Source organism: Lissotriton vulgaris, chromosome 3_1 (genome assembly GCF_964263255.1).
Source record: "Lissotriton vulgaris chromosome 3_1, aLisVul1.2, whole genome shotgun sequence".
Taxonomy (NCBI): Eukaryota; Metazoa; Chordata; class Amphibia; order Caudata; family Salamandridae; genus Lissotriton; species Lissotriton vulgaris.
The window spans coordinates 1,060,839,374-1,060,857,213 of NC_141689.1; the positions used below are offsets into that span (position 1 = coordinate 1,060,839,374).

General features: G+C 39.6%; 1 protein-coding gene across 1 annotated transcript in view; it reads right to left on the reverse strand.

The window, feature by feature from the left end:
• Positions 1-17,840, reverse strand: part of LOC147727391 (coiled-coil domain-containing protein 171-like) — a 1,936,181-nt gene that overhangs the window by 1,439,994 nt on the left and 478,347 nt on the right. The window contains exon 6 of the mRNA XM_086963620.1: positions 16,241-16,367. Within this exon, the coding sequence (XP_086819746.1) occupies positions 16,241-16,367 (127 nt within the window). The remainder of the gene's footprint in view (positions 1-16,240; positions 16,368-17,840) is intronic.

Here is a 17,840-nt window from a genome sequence, read left to right on the forward strand (position 1 = left end):
AGTGCTTTATGCAAATTATGCTAGTGTACAAATCCATTACGCATAATATATGAGTAAAAATATATTAAACTGAAAGCCATTATCACTGACTCCCCTCTAGGTAATACCGGGCAATATATATATATACATTAAAATTAAACCAAAATGTAAAGTTTATGTAACATTTTTAAATGTGTTTACAACCCAAAAATGTATAACTAATTTGAAACATACATTAACTTAAACATATAAAAAATGTTATAATTAACACTTCAAATAAAATATACAAAATAATCAAAGAATGTTCATAAATAATTTAAAAAACAGAAACATACAATATCAAATAGCACTTAAAGCAAAATTACTATATATGACAATAGAAACAGGTTGACAAGCATTACATAAAGCCTTTTACTTACACAGGGTGATTTTTAGTACTAGAACGCCGTTCTATAAAACAGAAAGGAAAGTGTTGGACTTAGGAGGGGTTATATTTACCATTCCCACTTCAATCTAAGCAACAGTAAGGAAAGCGTTGAACTCTAGAGGAGCTTTATTTACTATTCGCACTGCAGTCTCTGAAACAGTAGGATAAGTGTTAGACTATGGAGGGGTCCCATTTTTTTATTCCCAATCCAATGTAAGCAACAATAAGGAAAGCACAGAACTCTGGAAGGGTTAGAGTTACTATTTTCACTCCAGTGTAATCCCCAGTACAGAAGATGTAGAACTCTTGAGGGACTACAAGTAGCATTCCACCTCCTAATCATTTTTTTACAAAACATGTAAACATTAAAAAATAACAAACAAATGAAAAATGCATATCATATAGTAGTAAGAAAGAAATTAAAAAATACATTGTAAAATAAATAATAAAATGTGCATCCCTATCACAAAAAAGAACACACCAAAACAAACATTGCTTACACAATTAAGACAACAAACTTTATTTATAAAATACCACCTTACAATGAAAATACTTTCCACAAACATTAATATTCAACACATATAACACTAAATTATTAAATAAAACCACAAAATGTATGTAAAAGTTACATCAAAAAATATACATAAATAACTGTCAATTAATCATTTAAATTTAAAATACTGCAACTTCAATATCTTCCCACCCCATTCTCCTACAAAAACCAGCTAGTTGCAACTAAAATCTACATCTAACAAAAATGCAAACATTTAATTATATTATAAACAGTAAAATAATATAAATTCATAGGATAATAAAATTAAATAATTTACATAATTAATCATGAATGAAAAAATTTTCAACTATTCAAAATGAAGGGATTTATACTTTAATTAACATCCTACCCTAATCCCCTACAAAACAAAAAATATGCTACTAAAATATATATTAACAATTTAAAATAAAACAACTTAAATAATTAATAATCAATTACATAATTGTTAAACCATTAAAAATAAGTTACAATTAAAAGATTATTATAAGTAACATAAAAAGGTGCACACCCTATTCCCCAACAAAAACCAATAACCGGCTACAAAACAAAAATGAATAAACAAAATGTAAAAATGTAAATATAAGTTAGAAATATAAAATAAACTCAATTACATAAAATAACAAAAAAAACTAATAAACAATTCATGTGATTATTAATCAATTAAATATTCATTTTACAATATGAAATTGACAATACAGGTAAATAATTTATAATGTAAATTATTTCCTTCTCTATTTCACCATGGCTTTTTAATCAATGATTCAATAATTTCTTCAAAAAAGGGGGTGGTGATGAACAGAGTGTCTGAATTAAGCAGACCACTCTTACCCAATCCAAAGATGAGGGCTTGATCCATCACCGTTTTTTAGCTTACTGCACCATCCCAGCTCAGAACCTGGTTACATGCAAATTAGTCTGTTCCTGTTCCTGATTTGCATATAGCCAGGTTCTGAGCTGGGATGGTGCAGTGAGATAAATAACGATGATGGATCAAGCCCTGATCTTTCGACTGGGTAAGAGTGGTCTGCTTAATTCAGACACACTGTTCATCACCACCCCCTTTTCTGAATCGTTTTTGGCCACTATAGGTGTGGCAGGGTATACTCAGACATGAGTCCCTTTCTCACTGCACCATCAGGATTCAAGCAAGCCGGGCCGAAGACGGCTGAAATGCCAGAAACCGGTCCCCGGTAGCTTGTCTCCTTTCTGGTGAAGAATTGGCTTGGTAGTTTAGTCTGCCCTGTTCCCATGATGCACTGGGCCAGACTGATTTGCATATAGCCAGGTTCTGAGCTGGGATGGTGCAGTGAGATAAATAACGGTGATGGATCAAGCCCTGATCTTTCGACTGGGTAAGAGTGGTCTGCTTAATTCAGACACTCTGTTCATCACCACCCCCCTTTTCTGAATCAATAATTTCTTCAGCATCTCCTTTTCTGAATTTACAATCCTATGCGCCGAGACACCCCAGGGTATTTGCGCGCAATACAAATCACCTAAACATAAACATAAACCACAAACCGAATAATAACCAGCTACTAAAAAAACTACTAATCTAAATAAAAACATAAATAAATTAATTATTTTAAATTACGAATTGTTTTACAATACAATTAATAACAATTATACTGACAATGCTAACACCTAAAATTTATATTTTAACTTATATATATATATATATATTACATTAAATTAAAAAGGTTTTTCGTACAACTATATTTGAGTTAACAATATTAAATAAACAATAATATATACCAAAAGATATACTCTTGATAAAGATATTCTGTGACACAATATTTGTATGCTAAGAATATTTTGACACAATATTTATGCATCTCGATATCAACAACTCAATATTTTGCCCAAACTCCCTCTCTGGCCATTGCATTGAGACCATTTGCTCCCTGTAGCTAAAAATCTTAATCAATTATCTTTCCCAACTGAATTAATTCACCCCCACCCCTCACCATCCAACGTTTCATTCATTGAGCCAGCCAGACCTGTCTCAAATCTCATTCAATCCATTCCATGATTGGGCATAGTTCAATGATGAAAAATGAGCAGTAAAAAACACCATATTGCATTCTTTCTTTTTCAAAAACACATCCACACCCTCCCTCCCCCCCCTGTGGTAGGGCTAGTTCGCTGCAGTATCTTGCTACATGAAGTATGGAGGCTGGTCTGACAATATTTGCCAGGTCTGCCTTTGGTTCCCAGTCCAGAGTGAGGGTCATAAGGAATCTGCAGGCGCTACCACATTGATCAGAAAGATCCATTGAATCCAGGAATGAGTAGAGTGGAGGATCATATCATCAATGGTAGTAAGTAAGATTGCTACACTGCCCCGAAAAAGTGAGACTGAACCCACATCTTTGAGACAAGACTAATAATTATAGCTAAAGAAGGCTTGAAAGACCACAAGGCTGCATTGCACATCATATGATCTGTGACACACCTCAATTTGAATGTAAAGATTTGAAATAGATTGGCATTCCTTTGTTAGAATGGACCTGAAAACCCCCAAAAGACAGGGATACTTGTCAATTTGTAGCAGTGCTTCACCATCATGAAAAGCCAGCTATAGGTGGTCTGTTTCCTTACTGCTTTCCCTAGCTGGGAACCCTAAAAAGCTACAAGTGTCATCCACTCTGAAGGGTTGTATCCTGAAATGGCTGGGGATTTAGCCTATGGAGGTCCTTTGATGGGTGAGGTGGCAGAAACTAAGACAAAAAAGAAATGTGAAATTCCATTGCCACCTTAGGAAGGAAAGAGGCCTGGCCCTTAGAACAACCATAAAGTTTGATAATACAGTGAATGGGAAAATGCAGAAAATTATTAAAGTTTTTAGACTTGACTGAAGTGGTAGCAAGAAGGAAAGCTGTCATACAAATAAAAAATGACAGGTCAATAGAATGCCTACATTCAAAAGGAAGACCTGCAGAAAAGGTAAGCACCATAATAAGATTCCACTGCATGACAGACAAATGGATGGGAAGGAATTTAGGACCTGATTTAGAGTTCAGAGAAGTGGTTACAACGTCACCAACATGACAGCTATCCTGTCCACCATATTAAAAGTGCATTACATCCGTCTGTAATATGGTGGACGGGAGACCTGTCACATATGAAATGGAGCAACACGTCCGCCGAACTCTAGATAAGGCCCTTATTCTGTTGTCTCCTCATAAACTGGTGAATGGCAGTGAGCTTAGAAACAGTTGTTTGATTAGGCAAAAATGGCCTGCTGAGATGGCTACTAGGCATCGCCTTGTTGTACCTATGTATTCTCCAAAGCGGACAGTGACAAGGCAACTCACATATGTGAGTCAGACCTGCATGTCATGGGTCCCGAGTGTTACTGCAAAATGATAAGGTAATTACACTCCATCTGTTGAAGGTGCCTTTAGCTGCGGGTAGAACATCTGACCACTGTCAGGAAGTCATAAGAAGCAAGAACTAAACACTTACATTCCAGGCATGCGTATGAACATCATCCATGCATTTTGACTGTTCCCTCCACAAGTGACACCTCTGAGCTAGTGGAGGGCATAACCGGGTGTACAGTATCTAGACATGTCTGAAAGGATTAATGAGCTAATTGACAAGCTGGGGACTGGTTAAGATAAGCAATCAGGTCTGCTGGAAAGTTGAAAGACTTGGCAAGTATTGTTTTTCCAAATTACATAGTGGGTAGTTAGAGCAAAGAAACCATTTCTGGATGGGAAAGGTGGCTACTAGTAAAATGATACTACACCTGTGGTGTCTGTACACCTTTCAGGAAGTATTGTGTTTGCTGCCGTGGACGGTGTTCTGTAGAATTGACAAAATCCTGACCAACCTTCAATGGGGTGGGTCGCAACACCATATTAAGAGGGGGACGTTAAAGCTTCCTTGTGAGGATAGTGGTGTGGCCCTGCCAGACTTTGACTTTTAGTACCTGGAGGCACAGATGCAACGTTTACCGTTATGGAGGAACACAAATTTTAATAGAGAGCACAATCTTCCAGCGGATTGTTATCCAATGGACACTTTGAGATAGGCACATCTAGTCAAGTCAAGTCAAAGATCTTTATTCGGAATTAAAAATATCCATAAAAGTACAAACAAAATACATTTTCAGACAATAACAGTGCAATACAATAATAAAACAGCTGGAAACAAAAAATTATTTAAGGCTAGTAAGTCAATGTCAATTCCATTTTCGCATTTGCATACAGATTGTCCCTTTTTTAAAAACACATTATATACAATTAAAAGAAGTTATAAAACATAGTTTAAAAGAAGGTGAATCAATGGGTAGAACAGCATCATCAATAAGTCCATATCTATAATGTGCAAACAGCAGCAATAATGATGTGCAAATTAGCGAATTTCTAAAAGTGCATAAAGAGTGCAAATGTGCAAATCTTAAACATCGATAAGTGGCTCGTGACCTAACGGCAGCTTTGAGAAAACAGCTCACCCTAAATATTACTTCATCTGTTCTCAATAACAAAAAAGACCTCAAAGCTATTCTGAAGCTAGTCAATTTCTCTTTTCTACAATAGGGCATTAAGTAATGAGCGGAAAGTTTTTTGTAGAAGCCACAGAAGAACAAAAAATGCATAAGGCTCTGTTTCATGTTAGGGTTACATGGACAATTCAAAGTTTCAAGGTGTCTATTGTAGCCCAGGGGGAAGTTTAGTAAATTTACTATACTCCCATCACGAAAACGAAACAATAAGCTCCGATTCCATCTGCCAAGATGCAAGCATAAATACCTGTATGGAGGGCCTGGATGTTTAATATGAGGTTCCGAGTAGCCCATGTAATTTCTAACAGTGCATTTGGATAGATTCTTCATCTCTCGCTCTTCTCTATATAAAAGATATAATGCCCTGAGAATGATGGTCTTATGAGAACGATTTATTAGGCTAGGTGAAGTAAACAATAAACCATGTCCTACACTATCAAGGCAATCTTTTACCGCCTTTAACCACGGTATAAGATGTGCCCTATCACACTTTAAACAATCTAAAATAATATCGCGGGTCAAGGTGGCAGCTGGGTTTATCCATATCTTTAGCCAGAAGAGTGCTGGTCTTGATTTTACAAAATCTTCTATATATGAAATATTAAGTTCATTATGACATACATAGTGGGGGGAACAAATCACCCCACCCAACACCTTTTGACAGAACCTATTTTCTTCTGTTTGAAGACCGATGCAATTAGTGTAACCCCAAACCTCGGCACCATAAGTGCCAGTTGGAATACATTGGGTTTGGTAGATCTTAACTAATGGTGTTATTACATCGGCATGGTTGGGTTGTTTCAGGGAAGTGACGCTATTTATTGCCTTACCCAACTTATTCCTGGCATAAGATACATGTGCATGCCACGTGCCGCTATTTGAGAAAAGCAACCCCAAATAGGGGAAGGTGCAAGTGCTTTTCAAAAAATTTGACCCTGATTTGATCTCTGCAATTTTATAGTTTTTAGGACCACAACTCATAATTAAGGATTTTTTAAAGTTAGTGGTCAGGCCTAAATCAGCCATAAAGAGAACACATCCTGAAATTAAAGTGCGAAGTGCCTTTGGGGTGCGTCCCATTAGGACCGCATCATCGGCATAAAGAAGGGTAGGTATGGGGACTCCGTTTACATGTGGTACATCTTTTGTAATGGTGTTCAACGAGCTGCTCAGATTATTGATATATAAAATAAAAAGGAGGGGGGCCAACACACACCCCTGTCTGACCCCCCGCCCTATTCTAATATCGTCAGAAACTTCGCCAGATTGGTTTATACGCATATGTGCTCTTAAATCGCTATGTAAAAAAGCTAAAAAGTGGACCAGATGATCATCCAAACCATAATCAAGAAGGGTGGACCATAGGCAGGAACGGTTAACAAAATCAAACGCAGAACTTAAGTCCATAAAACCAAAATATAGAGGGGATTTCTTAGCAATATTGTATTTAGCCATAATTAGACTCAAGTTCAAGCATTGTTCCACCGTACCAACATTGCTACGGAAACCAAGTTGACTTGGGTGTAAGATCTTACTCTCTTCAGCCCACGTTCTAATTCTTTTGAAGATAACCCGCCCCAAAACTTTCAAAGTGTTGTCGATTAACGAAATGGGGCGGTAGCACCCTGGGTCTAGCCTATCCCCCTTCTTAAAAATGGGGACGATTGTACTGCAGGACCATGTTTCTGGTATGTGTTCGTTTGTAAGATTGTTAAAAACATTACATAGTAATGGTGCCCAGAAATCCGGTTCACACTTTAATTGGTCAATTGAGAGGCACATCTAGTGCTGAAACCTTTGTATCCGTCATCTGGTAGTGTTAATGTCAGAGATCTGGAAACACTGTTGCAAGTGTCTGGTGAGGGAGACCACTTTCTATCCGAGATGGAAATCTGGGACTACTCATTAAGGTGGATGGCGGAGACAGTGGGGTGGATGGAAGAAGATTGTCGGGAACTTGGGGAACTTCATGATAGGGTGACCTTCATTACATCTAAAGAGGCTAGACGAAGGTTCTGGGTAGGCCTGGGTCAGGTCTGGAATCAGCCACCATGCAGGCAATCATAGCACTTACAGGTCAGCCAGGAATCTCTTCCTTTTATAAAGCTTTGCTGCAGGGTAAAATGACAGGGCATTTGATGGTACAAACTAAGTAGGAGAGGGACTGGTACAGCCCATTTATAGACCTTGAGTGGGTGAGAGTGATACAGTATGACAAGATTATTTCAAGTAATGCGTGCTTCTGCCTGACTTTAAGATGCTGCGTTGGGCTTGCTTTACCCCCATAAACCCTCAGCAAAGTATATTCCTCGAGATCGAATGAGTGTCCTCTCTGTCATCAAGGCAGGGTTGATTTTTATCATATCGTCTTGCTGACTGGGAAAGGGTGGTGGAGGCTATATTCCGGGTCCCGAGGGTACGTGTCGACTGCTCTTTGGCACATTGTATGCTGGGTTGCAGCCCTGACAGAAAAAGGATCAAATCTGTTGTAGGAACCTGGGTTACTGGTTGAGGGGGATGAAACTCTACTGAAGCTGCAACCGCAATCCTTGCACTGTGAAACACAAGCAAATCCCAATTTAACCTATGCTTAACCCTCTGGTAGCTTGGCACAAAAGCAGCCAGACTTAACTTAGAGGCAATGTGTAAAGTATTTATATAGTACTTCAAACAGTAATAAAGTGAAAACACAACACTAGAAAATTCCAACAGCAGCTTAGAAAATAGAGTACACTTTAATAAATTATTTTACTCCAAAACAACAAAACTCCAAATAATAAAACCAGAGATATGCAATTTAAAGATGTGAGTGGAAATAGTGCAGAAAAGCAAAAACACCAACTGTGGTTATCTGGTCAGGTAAGACTGGAACAAAGGTACACGTTCAGGAACCATGATGGAGTGCGGGCCGGCTAGAAGGGCCAGGCTAGGTCTGTTGAACAGAGTACCTAAAATCATGGTTGCAAAGCATTACAAGGTCCCACATCAAGGTTGTGTCCTGCAGCAGTGATTCAGGGCTGTGATGCTAGGTGCTGCATAGAGGATGAGTTGCGCGGCAGAAGTTCCAAGAGCGGAAAGGTCCTGAGTCAGAGATTTCATTGTGAAGCTCTACGGCAAATCTGTGAGGCAATGAGTTGCGCTGCATTGGTTCTGCTTAGACCACAGCTGGGCTAGCAGAGCATCTTCAGACCCTCTTCCAAGGGTCCAGGACAGGGTGGCAACACTGGGGGGCAAGAATCATAGGTGAGAGAGTGCAGGGGCTGGGTTCAATGTGGCTAGAACCTTTTCTGTCCCTGAAGTTCGGATCAGGAAGCCAATCACTTAGCCCTCTTGCGGTCCTCGCTTCAAGATACAGGTCCAGTCTTTCTCCCTAAGGCAAAAGGAAAGTAGGGTAGAAGAGTGGTAGTCCTTTTTGCACAGCAGCACAGCAGTCCTTCTGAGTCTTCAGAGGTGTACTGAAGAGCTGGGTCTGAGGGCCCAATATTTATAATTGACTTCAGCTTTGAAGTGGGTGAAGCGTCTAGCGTCTTCCACTACAGGGGTCTATGGAATTGGGTTGGAGAGTGACAGATTTGTTTAAGGTCACTGATCTCCAGGAGATTCAAGAGAAGATTAACTGCAGGGTCTTTGCTGTCATTCCACTGGAGGTTGAAGTCTCCAAGGAAGAGGTTTTTTGTGGTGGAGCGTGAGGATTGAGTGAGGAGGTGGTAGAGTTCCTCAGCGAAGGGAAGGGATTCGCCAGGAGGATGATAAATTTTATGTAGGTGAATAGGAGGGGCACCCTGGGATTTAAGTTTAACTCCGAGGTATTCAAAGGTGATGGGGTCTTTGTTTTTAACATGCGAGAGTTGGAGTTTGTTTTTAAAGATGATGGCTAGACCATATCCAATTCTATTGAGTATATCTTTTCTGAGTATGGAGTAACCTGGGGGGGTGGGGGGAGAGTAGGTCAAGGCTAAAAGTAGAGTGGTCATTGAGCCAAGTTTCTGTGAGGAAGGCAATATACTCGCTGAGGATGGTTTCGGCTATTTCACTCGCATGCCAGACAGCTGAGCGGCAGTTGACTAGCATTCATGCAAGGGGAATCAGGTTGTTTGTGGGGGGTGCATGTTTGGATAGTGGCAAGTTGTGTTGGGGGTCTAGAGGAGATGGGGGATGAAGGGATTCTGCTCATCCCCAGGATCATGGGGATGGTAGAGTGGGTGGTAGCGGGGTCAGTTGGATAGTTAGGGAGGTAAGAGTTACAGAGGTCGAGGAGGTATGAGGAGGAGAGATGGTTCGCGGCACAGGAGGGCATATGGGAACACTTGCAGCGGGGAAGGATCTCCAATGTTGAGATTTGGAGGTGTTTAGTGAGTCATGGCTTGGGGAGATCACGTGGTTAAGGCGGATTTCAGAGGAGAGGGAGTTAAAATCTTTCCTGCGTTGAGCAAGTTCGTACGATAGGTTAAGATCATTCCTGAGGTGGGAGAGTTCAGATGACAGGGAAAGGAGAGAACTTTCAATGTTAGATAGAGTCTGAGTTAAAGGAGTGGTAGGGGCTGGGAGAGAGAAGGGATTTGGGAGTGGAATGTGGGAATGGCTCCATTGTAACTTTCCTAACCGTTCTCTCCATTTATCCATGGCATGCATGTGTCATGCCTCCTCCTGTGTTAAGGCCTCCCTGAGAGCAGGGACCCATTATTACTATCCAGTCACTCCTCCCATTTTAGGAAGTATTTTTGGAACTACTTTTTTTGTTTGTTTTGAGACTTTAGCATGAGCGTTCGTGTTTTCATTCACTCCATTTATGTAAACAGACCTGTAAACCTTGTTCTTATCTCATCTTTCTATTCCTCTCTACCCCATCTTTTCCCTCTCCATAATCTCTTCAACCACCACACACCCCCGAAATCTAATTCTGGATTTTCTCAATGCCTCCGCCTCTTTTTGGCTCCGCCCCTGGATCCTCACAGTGCACAGAGAGTGCGGCAGGCTGCAGTGCTGCAGTGCAGGCACATGCTTTGAGGCCAATATCCCTTAAGTGGCTTAAAGTGAGTGGAAAGCAGAACACTGCAGCAAGTAAGTGCAGTTCATGCCAGAGTATCTGTCTGTGAACAAAGGGGTTTAAACTCACTGGAAACCCATAGAAAGTAGGAGAATCCTCTGCGCTTGCAGTGCGCTAGTTATCAGGGCTGTGGTGATGCTCCTCTGGCGAAGAAGGGCAGAGCCAAATGTTTCAATTCAAATGTACCGATATATCCGTCAGTAGATTTACTCTTAGTACAGACAGCTAAGCTTGTTCAGACAGGTCGGGTTTGCATAGTATAGGAAGCTATATTTTCAGTCAGTTAACTTGCATGTAGTACATAGTGCTATATCTGTGCACCATAAAGCCCCCTTCATTTAGTACAAGAATATGTACCTGCAGACGAATCATGGAACAGTCATTGAATTTACTGTGCTACATTCATGCAATCGGGATGCTATACTTTTTAAATCAGATGACCGCTCGTACATGGCGCTATAACTCAACAATAACGTAGCAATCTCTGCACTAGCTACAGGAAGGGCTCTTAGCAGGTCTGCTAGAGGAATCAACCAGAAAAGTAAGCAATGGCCAAGCTCTCTCTATGATTCCTGAGATTGCTGGTGGCTACAGAGTGGATTGTATGCGCTTCTCAGATTGGTTGCTTCCTGATGAAAAACAAAAGGGGAGAGGAAGGAAGCAATAGGGGGGATAATTAGAGCCTCTTTAGGCAATAAATAAGGAAATATGTTCACCCACATGTGATTTTACTTTATGTAACTCTCGGGTTACGTTTGCCCTACAAATTTTGCTTTTCAATCGCAGTTTTCTGGCACGCATTCTTCCTGGACACCCTCTGTTAGGCCGCTTGCACTATGTAAGGTGGGATCTAGCAGTCAAGGTTTGTGTTTGATGCTCCTGAGTCTTTACAGCCATTGGGAAGCATTTGCATAAAGCTTGTCACTTTTCTCCTTTATCTCCTGGTGATAAATACCTACACAAACAGGTTTCATCAAGAATCAGCGCAAGGCCTCCAGGAGCTTTCAGAGGTGGTCCTCCAATGATTAGTGAAGTCCTTGTCTGATGCTTGCAATCATCACAAGGCAGTGGCTTCACCTGCTTCTAGTCCATACTCTTCATCTGGCAAGTGCAGGTTTTTGATCTCCTCCCCTTCATTTGTCTCATCCTTGAAGTCTCCAGATTATGAAAAAGACAAAGCTGGGTTGTCTGCATGTTCTCCTACGCTAAGCAGGAAATATATTCAGAGAGACAATATAAAGCCAATTGTTACTTATTTATCCTCTAACCTTAATCTGCCTATGGAGGATGAACAGCCTGGTACTAGCAGTGACGGGTTTTTGGCAATTTCACAGACTGCTTCTACCTAGAGTCCCCATCATATCAACAGTCATGACTCCGCTAAAAAGAGAGTGGAGAGATCCTGATAGCGTTTCGGCACCGAGATTCATGGATAGACTACATACTTTAGCCATGGAAGACACTGACCTTCTGCAGAACCTAACTATTGATCTTATTTTCTGAAATCTGACTGGAAAGCTTTCCCTGCTGTCAGAGGATGTGAATTTGCCTGATCCAGTGATAAGAAGGTAGAGGGTGCTCTGAAGCGTTCTCATGTGGGCCTTAATTTTGCCCTGCAGTCTGCGATCTTGGCGTTTATACATCTCAGTCGCTAGTTAAACACTATAAGGTACTTACCTCTAGTATACACAGGGAAAAAGTATCTCACAATCATTCAGAAGGATGGAAGTACAGGCTATCAGATCTAGTGTTTGATAATTTAAGGGAATCAGCAATGGCTTCTGCTGGTGCGATAGTTGGTAGATGTCATTTACAGTTTCACAATTGAAAGGCTAAAGCTTCCCAGGAGAGTTTCTTACTGAGAATGCCCTGTACTGGAAATCGTTTCTGCAGAGAGGAGCTAGAAGAGGTGTTTCGAAAATCTTTTAAGTCCCAGAAGCACACTCAACCTTTTGCTCAAAGCATAAATCATCTTAGGGTAAGAAAAGAAGATAGTTCAGATACAGAAAAAGAAGAACTAATTTTAACCAAAATAGATAAAGATTTCAGTCAAGGGTGCCCACTTTAATGCCCCTTTATAGCAGTCAGGAGGTAGAGGGCGACAAAATCAAGTTTAGTGACTAGTTCGCACAGTTGGAGATTCCTGTTGTGGTCTGCCTTATTTATTTTCCACAGATTTAAACAGACAACCTATTGGACAGCTGGGTCCTTTGTATCATTGTATCATTGCACAGGGTTACTCCTATGAGGTTTCCTCCCAGATTCCAGATCCTCACTTTATCCAGTCCGTGGTAAATCAGGCTGCTTTATGCTTTTTTAATGATTCCCATTGTTCCAGGGATCCTTGCAAGATTATAGAGGGAACCAGTGGAAATAGCATTAGTGGTTCGGTATAGGATAAGAAGACCTTGGTTTCCATTACTTTGTCAGCTGGTGCTGGCCCAAGAATTCTCCCTGAATGTCCATTTCTTCTGAGTCACCCACCACAGTGAGTCCAATCTTGCTCCCTTCTACGTCTATTTCTTTGGAGGTTGAAAGGGAGGGGCGCCTCTAGAAGGGTATTTAGATTCCTGTGGCCCACTTCCTTTAGCAGACTAATAGATCTTATAACTATCAATGGTCATCTTTTACTTCTTAGTGCTCTGCAAGATCCATCTCACAAACTGCAGCTTTAGCTCCTGAGGTCTTGCAAATTCTCTGGGATTGCTTTGAGACAGGGTTTTCAATCATCACTCTTAGGTTACAGTGGGCGACTACAAAATATTTTAGAGAACCCTGGGGGGGACCGCTCTACTATTGGACCTTTAATTCCAAAGCTTTAATATTCGGGGATTGTGGTGAAGCTCATTGGGCCTTCCTTTGCTTCTCTCATTTCCTCAGGCCTCTCCATTTGAAACTTTAGACTGTATATCAGAGAAACTCCTTACCCTAAAGGTACTTTTTCTTGTTGCAGTCACAACAGCTATATGTAAAGGAGAGATTGGGGTTTTGGTCTGTCCACACTTGCATTTGAAAATGTTCAAGGACATACTAGTTTTGTCCCTAGATGACAGATTCGAGCCCAAGATCAATCCTAGATTTCACAGTGAACAGGAAACAGTTCTACCAGTCCTGAATTCCCCAGTTCTTGATGATTCTGATGATTCTGATTCACCTCACCCTTAGATGTAGTACAGGCAGCGGCACATGCATTGATCAGGTATGAAGAAATACAATATTGTTAAGAGAAGATAATGTTGACTTACCATTATCTGGTTTGGATCAATGAGACACTCTATCATGTATTGTATCTTAATCATAATTTATTCGTTTCATAGGTCCATTCTGCTCTCGCCATCCTTTTGAAGATATCAGTAGGTTGCTTTTTCCTGTTCTCATTAGTAAGTCAACATTATCTTCTCTTAACAATATTGTATTTCTTCATACCTGATCAATGCATGTGTTATCAGAAAGTTCTTGCATGTGTTATCAGAAAGTTTTTTATATATATAGAGACACATCCTTCCAAGCCAGCTTTTTCCAACCTGAACATTTGAGTACGTTACAATTTATATGTGTTGATCATTCAACGGGTAGACACAAAATATGGATGTTGGGTCCTGTGACTACTGGTTATAGGCTTCATTTGATCTTAATACTTGCTCAAAAACACTGTATTGTTATTATAAGCTGTATTGTCAATGTATGTATTTTATGTTTACAATGAAAGGCCAACCTAGTATCTGTTTTTTATAATTGTTTTTTATATGTAATTGCAGATAATTAATTTGTGTCTCCTGAAGAAGGCGTTTTCGCCGAAACGCGTGTCGAGTATTGTTTCTTCAATCTCCCTGTGGGCACCACTTACTATTATATGGTGTCTTTTTATGTATAAGGATTGTTTATTATGTTATTGGATGTATTAATTGTATATTTTATTGTACTGTCATATAGCCTGAACATTCTTGTTCCTTATATGATTTTTATTTATTATATTAAAAACATGTTTATTTTTAACTTATGAATTTGCTTGTTTCACTTTAACTGACTGCCTGTTCCCATCATCACTTGTTCCATATTATTTGTTGTCTACTATTAAGATTGCCTAGGAATTTTTTACATACACTTTAATTACCCTGCTCTAGGAGTTTTCAGTAACCACTTCCCAGGGGGTCCTTGTTTTTCTCACTATGTCTTACAAAAGTGCCATGTATACCTTATTTAATGTCATGTTTCATCTACTACAACTGAATGAGTACTATCTGCAAAAGAATGATGTTAATATTTACGATACTGATTTCCATTTAGACTTGGGCATTAATGGGGCATCATACAAACACCAGAGGACGTCCCTTTCACCCTCTGTGTTCACCCACCAGCTTTTAGAGGATGGGAGAAGGCCAACTTCACAACGGCACACTTACCAACTAATTCCCCCTTGAAAAACACAAGGAATGGCCAGACATGGCCTTGGATTGGCAAACACAATTAGGGTAGCCAGTCCACCTCTATTTCCAATCAGTGTCACATTTATGCATGACTACTACTTCAACCATGACTGTTTTGAATTGAACGATCTTTAAATATCCCAGATGTCTGACACATTTGCTGCATTACAACTTTGAGCCTTGGATAGTTACCACCAAATAGGGGTCACGTTTACTGTACCAAGATTTCTTGCAATAATTACTAAAGAGCCTTTCTGCAGTCAGTGACATTTATGCCCTCGAGGGAACAATCACAAAGCCAGGATCCGTCTCTAGATTTGCTGCGACATTGGCAAACTCCAACTGTGGCAGCTTGCAAATCCGACTACTCAACATTAAATTGCAAGAAATGTGATGCAGTAATTTAGTGATTACACTCTTCCCATTCTGTCCTTTATGCAAATGGCTGTAGGTGGAAGAAGACTGAATCATATCTACAAGTCCGGGCATGGCATACAAGACTCTTTTTCTTGTATGCAGTCGCTAATCTGCTATGAAAACAAATGTCTTCAATATGTAAGACACGTAGATTGCAATACCAAATTTAAGAAGCACCTCAGACATTTTAGGGAACTATGGTAAGAACTGTTGTCATTCCTTATAGTAGTGGCAATTACTGCTCATGAGGAAGATACAGAAGTATAAAAACACTGCATAAAATACCTTTGGGCATAACTAAACAAATGGTTTATCCTGTCTGTATTTTAGAGCTCCCATCTCAATGTCATATTCTGTGGGTTAATAATCAGAAGCTCATATCATGGCTACTCTTTTTGTCTATTGCATCCTTTTCCTTGGAAAATCCCTTTACCTAAATGGGTTGTCTGTCAGATGGAGTCAAAGTATTTGGAAGGTAAAAAGATATGCCATTTCACACTTTAAATATTGTCTAGTGTAGGAGGATAATCCAGAGAAGGTAATCAATAGTGGCACGTAGTTGCATTTGCACCTATTTTATATATATAATAAAGGTCTCATTTAAGCATTAACCTCTATGGGATTGGGCTCTTACTAAGGCTGTTCAATTTGAAGTGGATGGTATCTAAACTCAGTGGTTCACTACACTTTGGGGATGGATTTTGAACATGTTCCCCTTGTTTGTACTCAATCCTCATAAGAAATGCAAAATGCAGATGAGTTATTGCAGAATGCGAAAGATATGAAAAATACTGAAGACCAAAAAGCAGCACACTACAACATTCTAAATACATTCCCGTCACCCAGTACACTTGAGTAATTTCCCAAGGTTTCCTACCTGTTCAAGGTCATCTTGTACTTCTGAAAGGGAACCATGTCTATTGGTGAGTTCATCAATGACTTTATCTTTCTCTTCTATTTCGCGTAATAGCTCATTCTCATTAGTCTTAAAGTCTCTCTCCATTCTGAAACATTTAAAATGTCATTTATGTTCAAATATTCTTGCCAGATACACTCTTGCCACACCACATACATTTTTAATTTCTTAATTGCAATGTGCAGTTTCAAAGCATTTTACGTTGGTGTTTCCTGAAAATAGCACATCTCCCAATGGCATTAGATATGTCATCTATTACACAAATTGATGCTTTTGTCAGTATGAGTTTTTATTACAGCTAGCTACAACATCCACATTAGCTCGCTGATTTAACCCTCTAACTGATCCCCTTGTTGCTATGAGGCTCATTTGTAAATACTCAGTGGACATTTAGCTGCACATGTACGTTTACTACTAGTTCACCTACTTTACTTTTAAGTAAATTAACTATTTTGGGCATTCAAAGAATTTGAGCATAAACTTACTCAAAAGTGTAGATTTACATGTCTTCACACTCTGAAACAGAGGGTGTATCCACATTTACGGGTGTGGAGTTACTACTGACACAAAAGAGCAGGAATAAGTCCAGCACCACACATGGCAAACCACTGATACTGCAACACCAGCTCATAGAATATCATTTAGGCTCCATGTTTTCCATTTTTATTGATTTTTACAGATAAATACAGAGAAAAAAACATTGATTTTTTTGTCTGTATTTATTTTTAAATGTGGATAAAAACCAAATTGGGTGCTTTCTGAGTAATTCTAAATACACTTTGGCATGTCTGCCAGGCCAATAACTGTGTGGATTCATAGGTAAGGGGGTTAAAAAAGAAAGGAATTTCAGTAACAAGGCTTAAACAGCAGTAGATATGCACAAGGCTGATTCTGAAATGTGCATATTTTCATATAAGTGCGTTGCTTTATGTTCTGCAGATTTATCTTCCGCGGGTATTCCTATCACTGAAACTTGGCAATCACTCATGCATGGCTGAATATTTATTGGTTAAATAAATGTGGAAATATACCAGTTTCAGCTTTATTTTTTTCACAAAACCCGTGATACATATGGACAAATACAGATAAAGTAGACATAAAATAAATATGGATAAATATAGACGGAAATGTAAAAAAACAAATACCATAAAACCGGGTGCCCAAAATATAATTTAGACAGGGACTTAAAATAGATTCCCAAACTAAATATTGTTAATTAAATAAAAAATTAAACATTTTTATTTCACATTAACAGATTTATTAAACTTTTCTCAATTTAAAAATTAACTTAACATAAGGAGGGTGGCGGCAAGATGGCCAACCGGCGGCACTAGCAGGGAGCTCCCGGCCGAAATGCACCACATACATAATCCTGCTCCTATGCTGCACCACATTGCTTCCATTTGAGAACCGCTGCTTGATGGCAGTGCTGAGGCACTCCCGGGAAACACTGGGGTCGGAAAAAAGTGCAGAGGCAGCTGCACACAAGCAGTGTATACGTGCTGCACCTGGAGAGGCAACGGGCCTTAAGATGGAGATGTGCTGAGAGCCCTGAGTTTGA